Source organism: Parasteatoda tepidariorum, chromosome 3 (assembly GCF_982258835.1).
Source record: "Parasteatoda tepidariorum strain Cologne lab strain chromosome 3, Ptep-v5.0, whole genome shotgun sequence".
In the NCBI taxonomy this organism is placed as follows: Eukaryota; Metazoa; Arthropoda; class Arachnida; order Araneae; family Theridiidae; genus Parasteatoda; species Parasteatoda tepidariorum.
The window spans coordinates 50,394,730-50,418,720 of NC_141757.1; the positions used below are offsets into that span (position 1 = coordinate 50,394,730).

Sequence of the window (23,991 nt, forward strand, 5' to 3'; positions counted from 1 at the left end):
GAAAAAATTTAAATATGTTAAAAAAAAAAGTAGAATACTGTAACATTTCCCTTTTAAATTGAGGGGAAAACAGACATTACTTGAGGGAAATATAGTGGTATACAGAAATCAAGGACGAAGTGGTTTTTCGAATGTAGGTTTGAACAGCAGTGTTGAAAATCGATAAAATATCGTAACATAGGATCTTCAAAATGTCAGAATATGGAAAATAAACAACTTGCAAAAAAATTTAATACACAGGAACAATAAGGAACTTTATTGAAATATAGGCATAAAACACAATTGCACAAAGGACCAAAACACCAATGTTACACAGGATTGGCAAGGGGATTCCAACCTTTAGTATGGAATACGATCGCCTCTGACTGCTATGCAGAATTGACATCATCTGTCCATGCTGAGGAACAGGTTGTTAAGAAGCTCTTGATGAATAGCTGCCCATTCCTGTTGTAGTGCAAATCGCAACTGCGGAATTGCTGCTGGCTGCTGAGGACGTGCTGCTAAGCTTAACCCTAGAGTGTCTCACGAGTGTTTAACTAAATTAAATTCCGGGGACCTCGCCAACCTTTCCACGCTTGAAATCTTCACTCTCTGACAGTTTTGTTACAGCCACTGTACTATGAGATGTAGCATTATAGTCTATGAAGATGAGGTCAGAACCCATAGCACCTCTAAGAGGACGTATATGAGAAAGAAGAACCTCGATACAATATCGGGCACCAGTGACTGAAACACATTGGAAGATGTGTAGATCAGTACGGGTACCAAGGATGATACTGCCCCATACAAGAACTCCTTCTCCAAACTGGATTCTTTCGATGATGTTAGGAGAGTTATTTTGTATTTATTGCTCTCTCCCAATTTGTATGCATCCAGAATAACTGGTTAGACCAAATATGCTCTCATCAGCGAAAAGTACTCGAAACCGTTGCGCATCTGTCCAGTAATGAGCTCCTGGCACCACATAAAACGACTTCTTCTGTGAACTGACGTTAATGGAACACAAACAGCGTAATGGCCGTCATGCAAATAGACCACCCTTGTCTAATTTCCTGGTTGAGGTAAAACGCAATATTGGGGGTCCAATACTTTTCTGTATATGCCTAACGGTTTCCTCTGTTGTCAGACGTCCGTTCCTTATAGCCTGTATGACAATAAGCTGGTCATCCTTTGCCGTGCTTGTGCAAGAACGACCTCTACTAAACCTCCAGACAGCTGTTCATGTCCCCTAAAATGTGTTCCAAACTCGTGAAATGATTCTAGGGGTGATCCCGAACTCCAGAGCCACACTGGTTCTACTTTGAGACCTTCTTCCAACTTCCGAATGATTCAACCTCGAGTCAACACACCCAGAAATCATCTTATGTGTTATCTGTATGCCATATTACACCTTGAAAACCATATGTATACCATGCAATAGCTTTCTCATCAATACTGAGCTTCCACAATCAGCTAGTTTTATTTACTTACGGCATGCCCCCTCCCCCTGTACGTCATGGTGCATTTATACAAATATTCTACTTTACCGTGATTGGTCTTCTCGATGATATTTCTCTCCGTTGTAAATGTCTCTGTTGTTGCTCTAGTTTTTCCATTCCACGTTTAAATTTTGCTCACCAGTGCATGTATGTTGTCAGTTAACAGCATTATAAACTATGGATTATAAAAAAGAAAACTTGGAAGTCAGTAATTTAGATTTAATTTTCGCCATTTCGCTGGAATTATATTTTTATATCAGATGCTTTAAAAAAATATTATTTTATTTTCTATGGTGGTATGTTCCATTTCAAATGATTGTAATATGCTTATTCAATTTAATGAGCTTAAATTTGTTTCACTTAGCCATCTTAAAAAAACAACAAAGTAAACAGAGATTAAAAACGAATTATTTTCAAATGAAGTAAATTATATTAATCTAAAGCTGCTTAAGATTACTTTCTTACAAAGTAATATTATTTTAATGGAATTTTAAGAATTCTGATCTGTATTTCGCTTTTCACTATCTCCATCTCCGAAATAACCAACATTTTTGAAAGGAAGGGGGGAGAATTCGGTTTTTATTTCTATGAAAGCACGTAGCAAAATAAAATTATGTGGCTTCCAAGACGTTTAATTTTCGAAAAAGGTTCCAGAATTTCCCTTGTTGCTGTTGCTAAACGCGAGTGGAATGTTTAAACTGGAATTCCAGTTAGATTATGCCGTAGAACTTGGAATAGGATCACGTGATGCAGCAATAATAAATCAAATGAGAGTGGGATGGGATTTCTTTACTTTTTAAACACTAGAATGATACATATAAAATAAAATAAAATTTTTTTTTGTTCTTAGGTTTAAAGTTTCAAGAGTATTTTAAAATTAACCACTGTTATCGAATATAATTGATATCTCCAGTTTTTTTCTGAAACTTATTAAATTCGCTTTCAATTATTGTTATTAAGTGTCTCACAATTTTTGTTACCTTATTAGTCACGCTTACACATAAAACATGCAAATGAAGTATGCATGTCTTATCTTCCATGTATGAAATACTGACTGTCTACAAAGTTCTTTGTCATTAAATAAAGTGACTAGTCAGTGTTTATTTATTAATTGCTTCTTACTTTGTAGGTTTTGTAATTGTCATTGCACAGCCGACTGAATTTTGAGTGTATAACTAGCAATGCTCAACCTTGGAGTGAAATAATTTTGAACCCAATCCAGAAGATAAGGGAACTTCTGGATCAAGTATTGAAATATTTTCTGAAGGAACTAACCCACATTTGCGATACATGGAGAGGACACCCACGAATACCTCTCATGATTAGCCCGATGTTAAAGGAACTCTGCTCTCTAACTCATGATCCGCATTCCACTGAGGATATTTTACATCAGCAATCTGGTTGGTGCGAGTGGAGGGCAGAACTCGTATCATTGGGATTTGAACCTGCGCCACCTCATTGGGTGGCAATCGCTTTATCCTCTGAACCACCGCTTTAGTTAGTTTTTATTATCTATATTTAACCGTAGTTGAACAGCCAACCCAATTTTTGGGTTTGCAACTACTGGTGTTCAAATCCAGAGCCTGTAATTTTGAATACAATCCTGAAGACAAGGGGATTCCTGGATCAAGTATTGGGAGAAATTTGCCTTTGTGGAGAACTTTTCGATGAAACTAATTCACATTTGCGTTACATCGAGAGGAAGACCACAAGAAACTCCCACGGTTAGCCTGACAGCAAGGGGACTCTAACCCATGATCCTTCTGCCACTGAAGATATTTCACATAAGCACTGTGGTCGGTGCAAAATTTGTTTCGACCAGCCATCACCGGGATTCGAACCCGGTTCACGTCAATGGAAGGCAAACGCTCTATCCCCTGAGCCATCGCAGCTCTAGGTAGTCGGTTTGTCGCTAGTCATTCTTTTGGTTAATTCAATCATGAGTCTTTTGCTATTTTGCTAGTCGGTTTTTGACAATCATTGCAGAGACTAGGCACTCTAAATACATATTTTGCAGATAGCCAGATTTTTCACATTGATTTAATATAAAAAGGATATTAAATGTAATTCAGAGTCTTTTGTTGTAATAATTGGAATTTGCTTTTGCTCCTAACTTCACTTTCAAACTGCTGTAAACTTTGATGTGATTGCATATTCAATATAATAAAAATCAATGGCGTTATAAACCTTACCTTATGCACCTTTCTAAAACATCGATTGCTGTTTTAATGGTAAAATAAAATAAAAAAAAGGATTTAAGGTGTGAGAAATATTTTTGTTAATACATAATGAGTTGCTAACAGTGTTTTTATTTAAATTACGATTTTTTAACAAAACGAAATGTATAAGGACAAAAGTACTAAAAAATCTCTAATTTGAAAAAAAATATATTTAGTTTTCTGATCAGTCAATGAAATTAACTTCCATTATTTTAAATAGAACTTAAAAAGCATTACCAACATCTAATTAGATTTTAATAAGCATATCAGCTAAATCTTTCTTTATTTAAAAATTAAAATGGAAATCATTTTTTTCCCTTTTAGATTCATTTTTGTCTTTCATTTTCTAATACGCTTAATTACCTCATTCTGTCATTTATACTCTGCTGGACAAATAACGAAGATTACATACTGTTCTTTCTATTAACATACGACATACCACCATTTCCACGCCTAATGAATCTTGAAGATAGAAAAGAACGTGTCCTGGTTAGTGAAACTCAACAATGAATGTAGCCAGCTAAAATAATAAAAAAAATTTGACAGTGCTGCCGCGAATGACAATGAAAAAAACTAAAAGAGTAAAATAAATGACTCAGATCGAAAAGAGAGGGATTCAAATGTGCGCCAAGAACAAATGAAATTAAATGGAAGTGTCAGTGAGAAATGGAAATCTTGCGAGCTACCTCATTACCGTCAGAATCTGGGTGTTGGAAAAGAAAATGTGGGATGAAAATCAATGGGATTTTTGAAGAGGAAAAGTAAAGATTTGCAAGACAAAGATCTATAGAAAAGTATTGTGAACAAATGCAAAGCATTGTAAGCCATCAGATTCGTTGATAATAAAATTGTTGTAATTGAACGATTTCATTGAAAGGATTTGGGAAGATACAGATGGGTTTATTGGCAGTTTGAATCAAATGATACGATGATTGACTGATACGATCATGCTTTGTGACGATATGAATCTTGAATTAAAATGTTTGATGATAAAATTTGAAATAAATTGATTTATTTTTTTTGTTTTTTATTTTTTAATAATTACTAAACAAATTATGAAACAGTAAATAAACGGACAGTAAACAATAAAAATCAAGAAACATGAGTACAAATTTTGCAAATCCCAGTATGCGCAAGCAAGTATATCGTAATCACTTTCAAATATAGTTACCATTTGTGGCATCAGATTAACATAAAATGGGGTTATACAATTCTGAACTAGATCAGACAATCGTGTAATAATTTCCGACTTACTCAATTAGAACAAAGAAATAAGTAAAATCATCAGGAACCTATTTTTGTAACATTTTTTCCTTCTTCATTGTCTTTATTTATGTTGCTGACTATTTTGTAACAACGCAAAGATTGAGAATAATAAGAAAGAAAAAACTCAATTTTGAATTAAGTTCAGTTTTTCAATGTTACGATGAGTTTCAAAATAGTGTCAACGACTTTAAAAATTATTTCAATGATCAAATTGAAAATTTCTATCTAAATTCATGAAGACTAATCTGAATAAATATTTTAAATTATTGGAAATTTGCATGATTTTTCTATTCTTTAAAAATAACAATACCAAAAGATTTTAAAGAAATTATATGGTGAAAAAATCAATACCTTTTTTTAATGGAGAAAAGTAAAGATTTGTGCGATAAAGATCTGTAGAAAAATATTGTGAACAACTAAAAAACATAGTATGCCATCAGATTCATTGGTAAAATTGTTGTAATTGAACGATTTCAATTTAAGGAATTGTGAAGATACAGATAGCATATTGACAGTTTGATTTAAATGATACGATGATGATTTGTGATAATATGAAATTTAAATTAAAATGCTTCATTATAAATTTTTAAATAAATTGAACTATTTTTTTTATTAATAATTGAACTTTTTTATGTCTTTTTTTAAATAGTTGTTAAATAAATTGTGCAAACAATAAACAGGCAGTAAACAATGAAAAAAATAAACACGAGTACTAATTCCACAAACAATAATATGCACACAAGTTTTCCATAAATAGTCTCCATTTTAGGTCTCAAATTAGCATAAAATGGGGTCATACATTTCTGAACTACATCATACGATCGTATAATAATATTCGATTTACTCAATTTGAGCAAAAAAGAAAACAAAATTATCAACAACCTAATTTTTGAAATTTTCTTTATTGTTTTTATTTACATTTATGACAATCTTGTAAAGCATAATACAAAGATTTAGAATATTACGCAGAAACACAATTTTGAGTTCAATTTATTTCGTTTAATATTATTATGATGAGTTTCGAATTAGTTTCAACTGCTTTGAAAAATTATTTCAACGAGAAAAGGGTAAAATTTCTGTCTAAATTCAGTTAAACAAATTTGACTAGATATTAAATACTTGCATGATTTTTCTATTTATTAAAATTATTAATACCGCACGATTTTATAGAAATTATTCGGATCAAAAATGATTGGGAATCTGAAACAGAAAAAGAAAAGGAAAAAATAATTTTGAGTGCAAAATAAAATTATATGCCATAATAACATAAATTTATTTCATTCTTAGTCTACGCAGAGTATTGTGTGTCAGGGATGCATTTAAGCTAAGCAGTATGATTATTTCCTTGTTTCTGTATTACTAGTTTTAACTGTCTATATTTATGTTTGAAAATATTTCACATGTTACTTATTTCATTCTTAACTACTTACATGTTTTTATAAAAGAAATTATTTGAAATTTCTTAATATCCTAAATAATTTTAAATATCTTGAATGCCTCAGAGTGCTTAAATGTTTTTGTTATTGCTGCACCTAAAAATCGAAAGAATATATTCATTCCAAAAAAAATAAAGTTTTCAAAATGTGCCCAGGACCCTTTTAAATTACTTTCTTCTCACGATGCACGAAATAACACTCATGACAAAGCTAAAACTTGCTATTCATCTCTTCGCTCCAAACTTAAAAATATGTCATATATTTCAATTAAATATGTCCCGCGTTTAAACCTTAAAAGCAAAAGGATATTTCAAACTTTGAGTAATATTAATGCTTCTCATAATATTTATCCTTCAAAACTATTGATCTGGGAATATTCACATTTTCTAAACAAACCCAAAGTTGCGATATCAATAATGGAAGAGACTTGATGCTCCTTTAAAATTCATCACTTATTGAAGTCTTGGAGGAGGATAATCATTCTAGAATAACAATTCTCTTTTAGAATTTCCCTCATCTTTTCTGAAATTACACTCAAATGACGTATATGATTTTGTTCATGTTTTATTTTAGGACATACCTTCCTGTACTATTTATTTTATTCTAAGAAGTTCTTCTCGTATTACTTTTGTCCATTACTTGAGCAAAATTAAATGCACAAACGATGAATAAATAATAATGAATAAAAAAGAATAATAATAAAAATAAAAGGAATAAAACTATAAATTTGATTTCTTTTTACACATTCTAAATTTTAAATTCATTCCAAAGCTATCGGAAAATATCATTTTAAGGGGAGTAGGTAGGGAATATACCAATAATGCTAAAACCTTTCCTTTGCATCTAACCAAGATATTACTTCAATTTCTTTACACAATATTTACATACACATGTTTACACTGTGATAACTTTTAATTTCTTAAAATGTTTAATCAAACATCTTTCATAACTCAAAATCTATTCGTGTTAACACTAAAATATTGCCTCAGTATACAACTGATATAATCTCAAATATACCCAAAGAATTTCAAATCACTATAAGTACATTCTTAGAAAATGTACATTAAAAAAGGTCAGTTTTCCGTTATTTATATATGCTCTACTGACTCCTCTTGAATTATGAATGCAACAAAAAATTACATTTTTAATAAAACGATATAATTATGATAATTAAACATGAAATTACCATCCATGTTATTGTATTTGTATCACTTTATTTATTATTACATAATTAAAATAACTTTTTCATCAATTTTTGTAAGTTGTTCTAACAGTGAGAAAAATAATTGTCTTGCCAAATATTAAAAAAAAAAATGGAAATATTTCTAGGTAAGATCAGGGTTGCGGCACGAATGCAAATCCTTTAAAGACGGTGTTATTTCCAGTATTTCAAAAAATAAATTGCATCGTAAATTATTAGGGTTTGTGTTTTCTTAAATGGGATAAAAAATTAATTTATCAGTAGTAAAGGATATAAAAGAAATTCGTTTTATTGAAAGAAAGAATTGACTATACACGAGATTTAATGTTCCATTTTAAATTTTGTTAAGTATTAACTAAAAATCAGAGGTATAATGCTCCTCCTGCACATAATTGGTACAGTGGAAAACAGCCTGGAAGTTCTCTGAATTTTGATTCTCTGATTGCGCAATTTTGACGGCATGATAAAGTGGGAACTTAAAGTCTCTAAGATTCTAACTTTAATCCTGTATAAAAATATCTTCCCATTCGGAAAATGCAATAACTCGAATTCCACACCCGATAATTTCCTCGGCTCTGAAACTTGAGAGAAAAGAATTGAAACAAAGGCACTTCCTTGTTTTAGATATTCTGTACGCATTCGTACTTATAGAGCTGGCCTAGCCTATTTTCTAGACCATTTAGGATGAGCAAAAGCAACAACAGAGTTATGTTAACAATTTTCTTTGAAAAAATAGGCCAATTTGAATATCAAAAGGGTACCAAAGAAAATGCTAATAAAGATCTAATTTACAGTTTTTTTTAATAATATTTGTTAATATTACTTGGTATCTTGTTAATATTGCTAAATAATATTGATTCTTTTGGCAAATTAAAAATTTATTTCGATGAATCACTTTTCGTGTCCACTTTTTGTGATCCTTCTTCATTTAATCCAACTATATTTGAAAACTTTTTTATTCTGATTCTGAAAATCTGTTGTTCCTCGACATTTATTCTTGTTCTCTCTCATGCAAATATGATATTCTGATGTGTGTTTCGAAAAACTAGTAGTAAAGAAAAAACTAGTACTTCTCATTTTCTCTAAAAACAGTGCTATTGCCTAGTCAGTTATTATTTAACATTTACGTAACAGTAAAAAAAAAATAAGTGATTTTCGACAAGATTTCCATCTGAATTTGTCTTAAAATAACATTCAACTGATATGACGTCGATGCTTTACTGAATTTCAATTAATAATTTGATGAAAATATCGATTTTTTTACATTTTGTTTCGTAATTATGTGCAACTTTATTACTACTTTTTTTCTGTTTGTAGATTATTTGTAACATGATTACATTATATCAACTACCATGTCGCCATCTAGTAAGCCAAATATAAATTATGTTGCTGCACCCATTTTCCCCAAATGCCTGTCGTGCCCAAACTAACATTATTTAAGTATGAAAACTTTACATGCTGAAAGTTTTTTTTCTCCTTAATTTTTCGTAATAACTTATGCAAATAAAATACCACCTTTTAATAACTTCCATTTTATCTTAAATCAAGCTAGCAGTAGTTTTTTTTTATTCTTGTTGATTTTGAAGTTTCGTTAGACTATGTAAAAGTAAGGAATATATGTAAACACTAGTTTATGTAGATTTGTATATTAAAGTCATTTTGTCGAAATCCCCACTCAATTCTTAAAAATTACAAGCGGTGAAAAATAAATAAATAAAACCTCTGCATACATTTTAATGAGCTCAAAAACCATTTTTAAACGTGAGTCTCAGTGAAAGACGTTTTTTTTTTAAAAAGATAAACTGATATTACTCATCTTTTCTGAAAATAGAGTAAATAAATAAAAAATATCGAGTTAAGTAAACAAATATACTAAAATTTAATTAAGTAAAAAAAACGTCAAGTAGATTCAAAAATTTCATTCTATTAGAAAAGTTTGTGTATACCCATTACCATTATTACGCAGTATATTACATACAATTTCCTTCTATATTTAAGGAACTGTAAAGAAAAATGTAATTGCATTTGTATAAACAGTTATTTGAGTTTTTACGAAATATTCTTTAAAACCACCCTTTTGGAATGTTAAAAATAACGCTGATTATACTGCCTATTAAGCTATTAACGAAACGAACCTTAAACAACAAAAACCTGATCCGTAATTCGTAAAGATAAGTACCGTGAAATTATTTTTCAATTTCCTTAAGAGAAAACACTCATTACGGAAGCGTCTGCATGTGTTTTTCACAAAGGAAAGCTAATAATTTTTTTTAATTAAACCTTATCTTTATGGTAATCAGATTGCTTTCTTTCTTAATTTTGATAATAAAATATGAAACAAAGATCAAAGACAAAGTTGATCACATTTTTTTTTGGATCGTTTCCATCCGAGTATTGCAAAAGATTTAAAACGATAAAGTTAGTAACTTTAACTTCAACTATTTCTTTTTCCCATTCTCAGCTAGCATTTGATTTCAGATTTTTATTTTATTCTTTTTTTTTCTTTTCTGGGGACTTCTTTTTCCGAATGTGCCTATGACAGCGAAGATCAATTGCTGAGCATGGCAAACACATGTTGCATTTGAAACGGAATGTGAACTTTGAAAAAAAGTTTTTCTTCGTTTACATTTGGACTTTCAATGCATGTGTGTCTGCAATTTCGATATGTATTTTTTATTTTATTTTCTCGAAATACTTTTTTTTTAAATTCTTTTCTTTTTTTCTTCTTCTTTTCCAATGAATGACAACTGCACTGCTTTTACAATTCGATATTTTTTTTACACTTTTACCATTACAGTTTTGTTCGCTTACCTCATAGGAATAAAGCTAACAGGAAGATTTTACGTATCTTATTTATTCACGTAGCAACTGATTTAATTTATGTTAATAAAAATTGATACTAAAAAAGTTTAGCGTTAGTCATATTTATTTTTCTTCTATAGTTTTTAAATAACATCATTAAAACTCATTGCAACTGGACATTGCAGTTGGACAACTGGGAAGTGGACGCTGATAGCGCAAGAAATACAGTAATGATAGCAGCGCCATCTTTTACGTTTACAAATGAAAGTTAGAGGAGTGAACAGTATACGTATAAATGGCTTATAATTTTTCATGAGAGTATTTAAAAAGAATGCATTAATTTTCTGAGCGTGCATATGACAGCAAAGAACAATTCCTAAAGCAGAAAAAACGTGTACTGGATTTGAAACGGACTGTAAACTTTGAAAATGCATGAGTTTTTAATGTATCGGTTTTCGTTTGCTCTTTATTGTTAATTTGTTATACTTTCTAGCGAAACAGAAAACTTTCTTAATATTTTTTTTCCTTCCTCAGTGCAACTACTTTTAAGTTTCCATGTTTCTTTCACCATTTTATTTCACTATCACAGGAATAAAACTCAAGACTATTATGATTTTTATTTTTACAAAAAGATACTAATTTAATTTTGTTCAATTTTAGAGTGTCTGTGATTTTCGTCATTGTCATAGGTCATATATGTCATGTCTATCATACTTTTTCATTTTATGTTATGTTTTTAGTTTAGATGGCGTGGCAAAAACTGTTTTTTGGCCATACCTGCAGCTGTTTTCATCTGCGTCCAGTTCTCGTCTGCAGTAAGTGTAATTATTGTTTAAGCCTTATATGTTTCGAACACTCTTTAAAATTTGCTTGAATTGCAACTCTGAAATGAAATAACTATAAAACTATTTTTTTTTCCTTTTCTATTAGGTCAGTTGTTTAGTTGAAGTGTTGTCAATATCGCTTATTTCTGATCGGAAATAATTTTTATTAAATCTGTGGTTGTTACACATCTGTGTCCTTTATGTATTATCCTTCCTTAATATATTGTATTATTTCCTTTTTTAAGTTCAAAATGTTTAAATAAGTACCAATTATTCGCTCATTGTTATATGATTTAAGTATTAATGATTTCAGAAATTTGCAATATATCAAGAAAATACACACAAACTTTTCGCGTATTTAGAAGTTACGTTTTCATATATAAAAGTTTTATTTGAAAACAAATGTCACATGTTTAACTAGAAATAATTTAAAACAATTCCAACTTCTCTCAAAATACGTTTCCTTTCCTATTTAAAAAATATCTTCCGACTTCCTTAACATGAGAAATTCAAACTACGTTTCTATAAACACTATCATTTAATAAATTGCAGCAATTCATATTCCTTTACGAATCTATTTCAATTAAGCCTCTTTTCAGTGAAAAGGACACGCTAAAACCAGCTCTAGAATCCGATAAGCGAGAAAAGACCATAGACATTAGGGAGTTTGAGCATGTATCATCCAACTAATGCGAGACACACCCCTTCCACCCTCAAACATAACACATCACGTGCTAAGAACTATTGTAATTAAGTCCTCTCGATGCGAAGATATGAATCGCTAGCACGACATCAGCAGCAGGTGTTTTGATGAATCTTGTGAATGTTATGATATAATGGACGGTAGCTTTGGTGGAATGTTTGATGGCTGCTACTGGGTCCTCCTTTATCGGCTGTCCTCGATGCCGATGAATATATCGATTCCATAAGAGCTGATAAGCAGACGGGTGAATAAATGCAAGACCAGGATAATGGGTATAACCAGGAAATTACAGATCTGTTTTCAAGAAATTGCAATAATTTGAGTCTTGAGGAAAGTTGGAGTTTGGATCTTAGAATGGAACGAGATTTTCGAGGAAAATGTATTCATCTCTTAAAGCCTTGAAATAGTAACTTGAATAAAGGCCATATCTTCTCCGTTAAAAGCTCTCTTGATTAATCCTTAGAAATATTTCCTGCTAATTTTATTTCCGCAATCCATTCTAAATTATGTTTATAAATGCACTTTTTTTAAAAATTAGAATGTTAAATGTTAAACTAGTTACATTTAAATATATAAGGAGTTAAGTCAAAATATTTAAGTTATAATTTAAGCTTATAATCAAAGCAGTCAAGAAAGTAAAACATTTCAAGAGATAAACTGTAATTAAAAGCAAAATGGGAAAAGGGAAAAACTATTAAAGGTAAATAGCTTTAAAAAAAACAATTAACTAGTTTTTTTCTCCAAACATCTAGAAATATAAAGATTCGAAGTTGCTATTTCAAATTAAGTTGCGCTATTTGGTACACTTTATTATAAAATAATTAATTTATTATTGTTTTTGAATTTAAAAAATTTAATATATAACTGTAAAATTTACTCTGCAAGTGTTGCAAAGCATAAACGTAACCATGATAATTAAATAAATTCATTTAGACTTGACTTTTGTCATTAGAGTATTGCATTCCTCATATATTTATTTTTTAATTTCCAATGAGCTGCACAATCGGTCTTGCCGATGAGCAGACCTAGTGCGTTCTCCAGAGGTGGTATCCACTCTTTCAGGACCACCACAATGGGTGAGATACCGTTGGTCTTGTTAATTTGGACGTCTATTTTCTGCCACACTAGATGGCAGCACCGAGACTCTATTTGGAGGCTAAATTGCACTAGGAATTTAATTTTGCCGGAAATGCCAAGAGCCAATAAGGCACTCCAGGTATCTTTTACATGCCGTATAATCATACGACATGGTCGTCATATATATATATATATATAGTTTTAAAAAGTTTATTTAAGTTCAAAATGAAGATAAAACAAAGAAAAATTATAGACATATGAAAAAAAAGGGGGGGGGGATAATAAGTAAAAAAAATAACAAACAACAGTTTAAAAGAAGAAAAAAATCATTAAATTTTATTTAAGAAAACCTGAAAAAAAAGATATAATCTTTTCATCAGCCCACACGATTATATCCGCAAAACAGAGTGCTTTCTGATATTGTATCAATAAGGTCAAAGCAGAATATATTAATACAATAGTGTGAGGAGCACTCAAAAAAATTTTTTACAAAAATTACAACAAATAAAACAGAACACAAAAAGTAAAAATAACATGTAAAAACAGAAAATAAAATAAAAAGATAAAACAGTATAAAAAATGGACTAAAAAGCGAGTAGCGAATTCAGATCTACTTACATGGTCGGGAAATTTTCCAAGAATGATTTAAAAATGCTTTCGCAGAAAGATTGCAAGATTACAAAATGGTTGCTATTTATATTTCTGACCTTGGCAACAGTAAGTGTTGCTAGGCTACCGCAGATGATTTTAATCGAAAGTTTGATATTTTTAAACATAAATTCAGCAGACGATTTACCATTATAGCTTGATTTGTGTTGTTGACAGTAAATTGAAAAGTTCTTCTCTTTCAAAAAATGGAATTGAATCGTGAACATTTTCGTGCCATTATTTTTCATAACTTTCGACATGGATTGTCAAGACAAGAATGCTTCGATGAACTTAATTCTTTATTCAGCGATAAAGCGCCATCCTACAGCACTGTAAAAAATTGGTATAACGAATTTAATCGTGGTCGATGTTCGATCCAGGACGAATCCCGTGCAGGTCGTCCAAAATCCGTTGTTGTGCCAGAAAAGATCGATGCTGTGCGTAAACTGATAAAGCAAGATCGTCATGTGGCATACCGTGAGATAGAGGCGTCTTTGGACATTAGTATGACTAGCATCAATAAAATATTGCATGAGCATTTGAACGTAAAAAAAATTTGCTCGCGCTGGATCCCGCATAATCTGACAAACGCTAAAAAAAAAAGGCCCGTGTCGATTGGTGCAAGGAAATGTTGGAAAAATACGTTCAAGGTACATCAAAGGCTGTGTTTAACATCTACCGAGTGACGAATCATGGATCTATGCATATGAGCCGGAAACAAAACAGCAAACAACTGTATGGGTCTTCCAAGACGAGGCAAAACCAACAAAAGTTGTTCGAGGAAGAAGCACATCGAAGCAAATGATTGCCTGTTTCTTCGGCATTAACGGTCATGTGGCAACAGTAGCGTTAGAGAAACGCAGGACGGTCAATTCTGAATGGTACACGACCATTTGTTTGCCAGAAGTCATCGGAGAAATTCGAAAAAAGCAGAAGAACAGGCGAATCATTCCTCATCATGACAATGCGAGCTCTCATTCATCGACTCAAACAAAGGCATTTCTGACGGAGCGAAAGATCGAACTGATGGGTCATCCACCGAACAGCCCTGATTTGGCACCTAATGACTTCTTCTTATTCCCACACATCAAAAATAAATTACGTGGACAACGATTTTCGACCCCTGAAGAAGCGGTTGATGCATTCAAAACTCATGTTTTGGAGTTACCTCAATCGGACTGGAAGAAGTGCTTTGAAAATTGGTTCAAGCGCATGCAAAAGTGCATTGATCATCATGGAGGAAAAACAATAAAACCAATTTCGATCCTACGTATTTGTTTTTTCATTATTAGGCCAGAAATATAAATAGCAACCCTCGTATGAAAACAAAATCGCAAATTGAGTGTAACTAGAGGGCTTGTAGTTTTTATATAGAGGCTTATTGTTTTTCTTAACTTTCTTCGTTTTTTCTTGTGTATATATATATATATATATATATATATATATATATATATATATATATATATATATATATATATATATATATATATATATATATATATATATATATATATATATATATATAACCTTACAAATAAATAGAATGTTTGAACATATTGTCCAAATTCTCATGTAATTTCTCATGTTTGAATTAAATTTAAGAGCAGTATAAAGAATAATAAGAACACATCGAAATAAATGTTTATTTCTACTTCACTATAGAACTTTTAAATTTCGGAAACACTATAAGGTTATATAATCTTGTTATGAGTAATTTTAATAGTAATAATATAATCAATATGATTTCATATCAAAAAGCTCTATCAAAAAGAAATAAATAAATGTCTAGACGTAATTAGGATACAAAATAACCTAAATATAGAATGACTTTCATTATAAAGTTTCTGCTTAAGTTATTTTCGGACGATGAAATGCGATATAATTTTTCTTCACTATCCTTTTATATTAACGCTTTTTATTAAACAACTTTGTTTGTTTTAAACTTTGCAATTGAAATAAAAACTAATGAATATTTCACTTCGGGGGGGGATGAAGTTTTTTTTTTTTTAATTTCCAATGGCAGACATGAAAGACAAATTTGTAGCCAAGAACAATATAAAGAAAGAACAAAAAACGGATACAAGAGCTACAAAAATAAAGAGTCTATAGGTCTGTAATAATGCATCTCGCCCGCCAATATCGTTCCCACAAGGGCCCAGGAGGAAGTGCAGGGCAATGTCTTAGATGGTTAGCGTCCATTTCTTCTTGTTGGTTACATAATGGACAGAGGGGGCTTGAAAAGATTTTAATTTTATACAGGTGTTTTGATAAACAGTCATGGCCAGTGGCGAGGCGAAAAAGGGCCACAGATTTTTCTCTTGGCCGTGACGGAATATCTTTAATTCCTTCCAACCAGTCCTTATTTTTATTTGCTTCTTGGAGTTTTGCTTCAAATGTTGTTCGCAGAGAGATTTTTATTAGCCTTTTCGCGGTGTGGAAAGGAACTGGCTTAAGAGATATTTGTAGAATCTTGGCGGCTTTTTTGGCCAAGAAATCTGCAGTTTCGTTACCTTGAAGTCCACAATGCGCTGGTACCCATTGCATGGCGACATTTTTGATGAAGTATATGACATATAAAAAAACTTAATAAAAACTTAATAAAATTTTTACTTTTGTATGCTACGTTTAATATGTGTAAACTTTGATTAAAATGAAATATCGCAAGTAAAATACATTTGTACTTAAGAGACTTTTTCTATCGAAATAAGAAACTTTTAGGGTTTAGTTTTTAGGTAAGGAGTTTAAACGCAAAACGAAATATTTAGTTTATTGTTTTAATCATTCTTTAACTTTGACAAAAAGTGATAAATGTTTATTTTAATTTACTACATCCTTCTGAACAAGAAAAATTCAGTACCGTTTTTCAATTAAAAGAGGATAAATTTTAAATTTCAACAGAGTTTTGAACGACAACTATCATTACAAAAAAAGTAATTTATCTACCGTTAAGAGCTGAAAGAATAACGTATATGCGTCCGCTTAAATTGTGCTGTGTTTTTTGAAAAATCTAAATTGGGTTTTTCCTGTTAAAAATGAAATATTTTAAAATTAAAAAGATATATTCAAATATGCATTATAAATTACGTATCCAAACTTACTAGCCACATAATGCCATTCTTTTTCATTTATGAGAAAAATCTATACAGAAATTCTCAATGTTATAAATTAATATTATTATTTTTCATAACTTTATAAAGTGAAGTCGTTATTTTCCATATCAATCTTAAGGTAGTGTTAGTTTTTCACCAATCAAATGTAAGTAAAAGAAAACAAATACTTATTTATAACATTGAATCCTAAAACTTAAAAAAAAAGAAAATAAATATTTAACTTATGTTCCAAAGTTGCTTAGACTACTATAATCAATTAAATCAATCCAACGCTAATAAGTATTAAATCATAAAACTTACCATTAACAATCCAAATTTTACAAAATAATTGCTATTGTTTTTCCTTTCTTAGCGTTATATTTTCTCGGGGAAAGAACATAAAATGCACAAACTGACTCAATTGAAATAAAAAAGATCACATCAGATGTTTATGTTTCCATAGTAAACAGATAAAAAGAGAAAGTTGACAGCTGTGTGTTAAAAAAAGCTATTTAAACGTGTTTATTTTGGCTATCTTTGTGATATACTTGTCGATTCAATAACTTCGAGTTAAGACTACGTTTTTAGTGCAATAAATGAACAAAGGTATTTATTGTAAAATAAGCACTGATATCACATTTAAATAAAGTTTCAATGTGGGTTCATATAAAGTTTCAACTACTGGGACTTTTTAACTTAAGTTATAGAATGTAGCGTAAGATAAATAAAGTTATTTTTTCGAATAGAAATTAATCGGTAAAAAAGCTCCAAGTGTTTAGAAACAAAAAAAATAACATTAGTTTGCCTTATCATCGATTGATGAAATAACGGTTTTTGTAGCGGATATGACGTTTTTAATGGTTATCTTCGTATTTTTCCCTTTTTTTTTATTTATTTATTTTTGTTTTTGTTGTTTTACTTTTGAAATCAGCTTAAAATGCACGGTATAAGAGTTAAGCAACTCTTAAAATTTTTTTTAAAAGAGAAACTTTTGAGCAAAACTGTTACTTTTTTGTAGGAGAGTACGCATCTCGAAAATTCCAATTAAAACAGAGTTAAGCCTAAATTAAAGGGTACGTTTGAAAACCTTGGATAGGGTACAAACTAGAAATCTAATCTGCCCCTAGGGTAAAATATGCCCCATTAGAATTTCAGTTCATATATTTTTAAACTAACGAAAATATTATTGCCGATGTGTAATCGTGGTAAGGTAGAAGGCTATCCGCCTTCTACCTGAGAGATCAAAAGTTCAAATCTCAGCTGAAATGATTGAGTTTTATCTCCAATTTTCTTTTCTTAAAAAGTTGATAACTATTTAATAGTTTTAATAAATTTATAAATTGTTATTTTTTAAAAAAAAAAATAAATTTTTAAAATTAAAAAAAGTATTAGACATTTGCTTTAATTTTTTTTATTTTTATATTAAAATGTTAAAAAAATTATGATTTAAAAATTTAACTAAAGTTTTGAGATTCTTTTAAATTACAAAACAAATTTATTAAATTTTGTAAATTAAAAATTTAATTAAAATTCTTTACTTAAAAAAAATTACAACATTGAGACATGCCATTAAGGTAAAAGGGGTGCGATTTTTCTTGTTTTCCAGTGCTGCCCTCTATAGCCGAGAATTTGACTTCTGCCACACACAGCTCATTTATAAGGGTGACCCATTCATTCACCCACAAATCGTTATTTTGACCTGAACCAAAGAACGATCAATCTCCAATTTAGTATCTATAGAGATATTATTTGCTACGGGAACATGAAGGACTTTGTGAACCAATCGATTTGACGTGCACTAGTTGCAATTTAAAGCATGGGAAGTCTTCGGCTGATGGGAATTGAACTTACAACTTCTTGGACACGGGCCCAACTATTTTGTAATTTGAAATTTAAATTAAAATTATGAATTTTTTTTTTTAAAAAAATTCCATAAATGAAATGGAATAAAAAATATATAAATATCTATTATTTCTTTAAAAAAAACTCAAATTTTTAAACAGTAAATTAATTTAAATTTTAAAAAAATTTATAAATTCAATAAAATATATTAAATAGTTATATCTTTAATTTTCGTTTCTGGAAAAGTTGATAGTTCATTCGTTTCGACTGGGATTTGAACACTGGACCGCTATAAGGTTAGATAGCATAACCAGTACACCACGAGAACAAATCAGTTGGAAGGTTATTGCAAGTTTAAAAATTGAAGTGTTAATGGGCCTTAAGTGTTAAGTTTTACCTTAGGGTTAGATCAAGCTGGTAATTTTTAACCTTTCCAATTTTTTCAAACATGCCGTTTAATGTAAGCTTAACTTTGCCTTAATACGGATTTTCGAAATGTGTATTTCTCACATTAGTGATTATTTAACTTTTTTTATTAGCTTTTGATTCTCATGTATTCAGAAAATTAGTTAATCAATTTTCAAAAAATGGTTTAAAGGTGAAAATTTCGGGTGAAGTTCGTATTTTTCGTTTTTTTTTTCTTTTTTTTTTTTGGAGATTAGTGCTATATTAAGCTGATAGCTGTTTATATACATTTAGTAATTTTATAGTTCATGTTATTACACATTATTAAATACTGCTATTCGAAACTTAGATAAAAACTTAAAAATGAAACAATATAAATGGCTACATGAAAGAAAAAGCGTTTTGATTATTTATTTTTGTGTATCTGAGCACCAAAAATGGGGACAACTACTTTACACCAAAACAGTGTTCCACTACAACAAGAAACACAGAATATTTCCTGACGCAATGAAACCACTAGAATGTTCTTTTACACTTCTTGGTGTTAAGAAGTCGCCACCATATTTGTTATTCAGTTAAACTAAAATATATAACTACAGTAAGATGATGACGCACATAACTAACTATCATTAAAGTCATTTTTACGAGACAATATAAAGTAATAATTAGTAATTTAAGCTGCATTTATACACTTGTTCTTAAAATAAAATTAGTTTGTAAATTAAAAATGAGAGTATCACTAAGGGAATATCAAGACAAATTCAAACTGGCCCTAGCAGAGAAGAAACGGATAGAATATATACCCTATGAAATATTTAATACAGTTTATAGAGACTTTCAAAATTAAAATATAAATATCCTTATAACGCAAATAAAAACATACATGCACATTTTAAAAGTGAACTTTAGTTACTGTAGAAGAAAGGCATATTGAAAACAGCCTCAAACGTTCCTTCACTCGAAATCCATTGGAAACAACTACAAACAATATCGGAAACGCGCGAGCGTTGGAGTTTTCAGAAGCGAAAATATTTTACGAGTGATGTCTAGGAGCGTGATATTGGTTTACATTTTTTGCTTTATAAATGTTTGAAGTTTTCATACGCCATTTAAATTATAAATAAAACTTTGATTTTCCTTCACAAAATTGTTAGGGTTGTTCAACGTCAAGTTGGAAGAGATATTACACCACCATTTTAACATTGCACTAATCAAAATAAATTGATTGAAACTAAACTTGATAACTTAAAAATTTTATAAATAAAAAACAAACTTCATCAACGTTTTCTCGACGCAATACTTCACTCACACACACACATATATATATATATATATATATATATATATATATATATATATATATATATATATATATATATATATATATATATTATATATATATCAGCATTTGGTTGGTTTGTAGTTTTCTCTTTCTCATCTTGCACTATATTATTTGAACATCAAATGTTAACCACAAATGCTTTTACAAGTTCAAGATATTTTGGTAATAAAGTCCAATATGCCATGAAAAAGAGAAGAGTAGTTTTCCTGACATGAAGTGCTGGAACCGAACATATTCAGTCTAATTAGCCGGAAGAATAAATAACTAAAAATCCTAGTTTTCTAGACATGCTTAAAAATTAAATTGTTTTAATACCCCTAAAAACATATTTCTTTCCCGGAACCATATTCCGTCTCAAAAGACAAAAATAATTACCTTTGAACTTTAAGCAAAAACTATATAAAGCAATAACTATGTAAGCAATATAATAAGCACTATGTGATAATCAAAAATACGTTATTAATAAAGCTGTATGCGGTGCAATAAAATTTTAAAAAAAGCACTGTACTTTAATAACTGTTGATCAAATGAGTACATTTTCACGCGCAAAGATGCAATCTTAATGATTGAAGAGATTTACATTAAATATGCTAATTGATTTAACACAATTGATTTAATGCTTAATGATTAAACAGTAGAAAATTTATGATGTGAAATTAGACGAAAAACATATTTCCTCAGAAAAAATATGCCTTTTTTCAAGGGATTTGAATTTTTTTCCCTCAAAACGTGGTTTCATTCAGGAAAATACCTTACGAAGAGTTAACGAAGGAGAGGTATTGAAAGTTTAGAACCTTTAATGTTTGTTTCATTAATTCCTTCTTTATACATCTCAGAAATAGTTTTAGAACTGTATATAAAAAATTGTAAAGCTTGTAAAACTAATTTATCAAAAGACAGTTCTACGTAACATATATATATATATATATATATATATATATATATATATATATATATATATATATATATATATATATATATATATATATATATATATATATATATATATATATATATATATATATATATATATATATATATATATATCGTCTTCACAAATTATTTAGCATATTTAGAGTAAGTCACATGGTACATCCTTAAGATTGCATCTCAGTTTAAGAAAATCTAATTATTAGATCAAAAGATACAGATGATCTCTTTTTTTTATTTTGTTCACTGTACATTAAAGTAAAGGAATCGTAAAATAAATATTCAACAATGAGTAAAGCAAATGAAATTCTGAATGAATTTTCTCTGAAAATTATGAAACATACTTTCTTAGAAGCGTCATTTCTGTGGAAAATTAAATTGTAACTTAGGATAGCTATTGCTGCTACTTTCTGAGATATTTCAGTTTGTAAGTTTGTCAGCAAAAATTTTATGTTCTTTTATTCTGTAATTTTGTTATCTTTTTATTTATAAAACAGCATCGCAGTGGCTTTTTGATTCTAAAATACATTATATTTATCAGAATTTGAAAATCATTCGTCGAATCCCTCCAAAAATCTTACAAATAAAAGAACAATTTCAGAATACTTTCACAATAACAGAACAATTCAGAGTAATAGAATAATTTCAGAATATTTCAAATGTTACTTAAAGTTTATAAGTACTTACTCTTTATGGCAAATAATATATGACTTGACTCATGAAAAAATATCACTTCTATTGTATAGAGCCCTAAACTGTTTACGCAATCTTTACGAATACTAATATTTTATCTTTCAAATAGAGCACTGCCGTAATTCATTTTTTCTTCTTGAAAGGGTTCCAAATCAAATGAAAATCGATTATCAAGACCATTTCGTTCAAGGTACAAGTGATCCTCGCTAAAAACACTTATGGTGGTCGGTGCATGGCACAGTTGGGTTCAATTTATTTAAAATTGATTTTCAATATTTACCTGCTTTGAAAAACATCGAGAATTGGTTTTCCTGAAAAATGTTAATTCTTAGATAAAAACCATAATAATATTTGTAGTATAAATCACGTACTAATTTACTCGCACACAAATATGGATTAAAGCAACTAGCAAATTCCTAATATAATCACAACGATTATTTGCATTACAAAAGCAAACGTGAGAAAAGCATATTGCACAAAAAATTATTATTTTATGTAAATATCTATTTTGAAATTTATTACTTAAAAATATAATTAGCAAAACATGTTTTCGGGAAAGGTTTTTATAACCTTAATTGAATCCCAAATGTTAATTGTTTGTTATATAACTATAGTTTGCTATAAATCTAAATTATTGATTTGCATTGCAAATTGCTTTATTTTTAAAGAAAGCATTTTTGTTTGCTTTTTTACTGTAGTTTAAGAGCATTATTTAAAAATTTGAACAACTAATATTTCTTAATGCTTAATCAGAATTTTTAGCAGTGTCCTTTAGCAATGATAATGAACAGTGTAACAATGATAATCTAAAATCAGATACATATAATCCTAAAATCTGTTTAGACCTTTAATTCTAAAATCTGTTTAGACCTTTAATCTGAAATCTGTTTAGACCTTTAATGTAACAAGAAAATTTGAAAAAAAAAATTTGAAATTAAATTGCTTGGGATTTAATTATGTACTATTTATGTATGCAAAATAACGTCACACATTAAATAATTGTTTACATCTGACATAAAATTATTCAAGTCTTAAGGGACAAAGGTCGTTCAAAACAAAAAAGGGCGAATTTTTGTTTTCAAACTTTAACAAAATAGTGGAAGCATTATTAGAAGTATGTTCAGGAAGTCTTATAAAAAATAATAATTAGTTTGAAAGTTATAGTTGAAATTATAGCTTTTAAATGCTGATTTAAAAGGTTGCTAGTAAACGAATTTCAATTCTTTTAATGAAATTTTTATCCGAATCGCTGTTTATAGGTATTTAAATAAATTTAGGTTGTTATGGTAACCGTATAAAGTTATAACATATCTAGGAATAAAATATTTATTCTTTCATCAAAAATTTCTTCAAAAACACATCTCAATTATTAAAAAATCAATTAATTGAGGCATTGAGCTAATTAATATACTTGATACTAAACAATGTACTTCAAAAAATATCGAAAAAAAATTTCATAACAGTAAAATCAATACTGATGGGCTAGGAACTCTTTTAATTTTCGAGAACATTGAAAAATTCTATAACAAAAAAAAAAAAAAAACTTTCTCAAAGAGAACTGTGTATTGATAAATAGATCTTCACAAATTCAAAATTTAACTTGGCGAAAGAAACTCCGATTTGAACCAACACTTCCTAAAAGAGAGAAGGGTTCAGCACAGATAGATTTAGTAGTCCGATGTAACGAACAAAAACTGTGCAGTGGAGGCAAAATAAGAAATATGTCACTACGTTTGGACTATTAAAATTAAAAATTTATTTTTATGGTAACCAGTGCTTAGGATTTCTGGTTTCTAGAAGGTATTATTGTTTGAAAACGATTAATTGCAAATTTTTTAGCAAAATGTGAAATCTTTTTAATACCTTAATAACCAAGTGATAGATTTTTGAAGGATTTTTTTTATTCTGAACGAACTTTATATACTGATTTCTGAAAATTAATTTTTTTATATGATAATCTTCTGTGATTATTTTTATAAAATAACTCATCTAAAAAAATATAGTTGCAAATAAAAATAAAAACTGTTCTATTAATA

The 23,991-nt window shown here is 29.4% G+C and overlaps 2 protein-coding genes across 3 annotated transcripts in view; both read right to left on the reverse strand.

Moving 5' to 3' along the window:
* Positions 1-23,991, reverse strand: part of LOC107436145 (GTPase-activating Rap/Ran-GAP domain-like protein 3) — a 607,350-nt gene that overhangs the window by 482,328 nt on the left and 101,031 nt on the right. The window contains exon 1 of one of the 2 annotated variants that reach the window (XM_016047730.4): positions 17,065-17,222. The exons of the other annotated variant lie outside the window; for it this stretch is intronic. The gene's annotated coding sequence lies outside the window, so the exon portion shown is untranslated. Of the gene's footprint in view, positions 1-17,064; positions 17,223-23,991 lie in introns of those variants that run through there. 2 annotated transcript variants of the gene reach the window in all.
* On the reverse strand, positions 15,758-16,198 carry LOC147813793 (uncharacterized). The gene has a single exon (XM_087160103.1). It carries the CDS (start codon positions 16,196-16,198, stop codon positions 15,758-15,760), a length of 441 nt encoding a protein of 146 aa, XP_087016229.1.

What these genes read in the sequence shown, in the direction of transcription:
- LOC147813793 (XM_087160103.1), bottom strand. Translation starts at nt 16,198, where the DNA reads ATGCAATGGGTACCAGCGCATTGTGGACTTCAAGGTAACGAAACTGCA.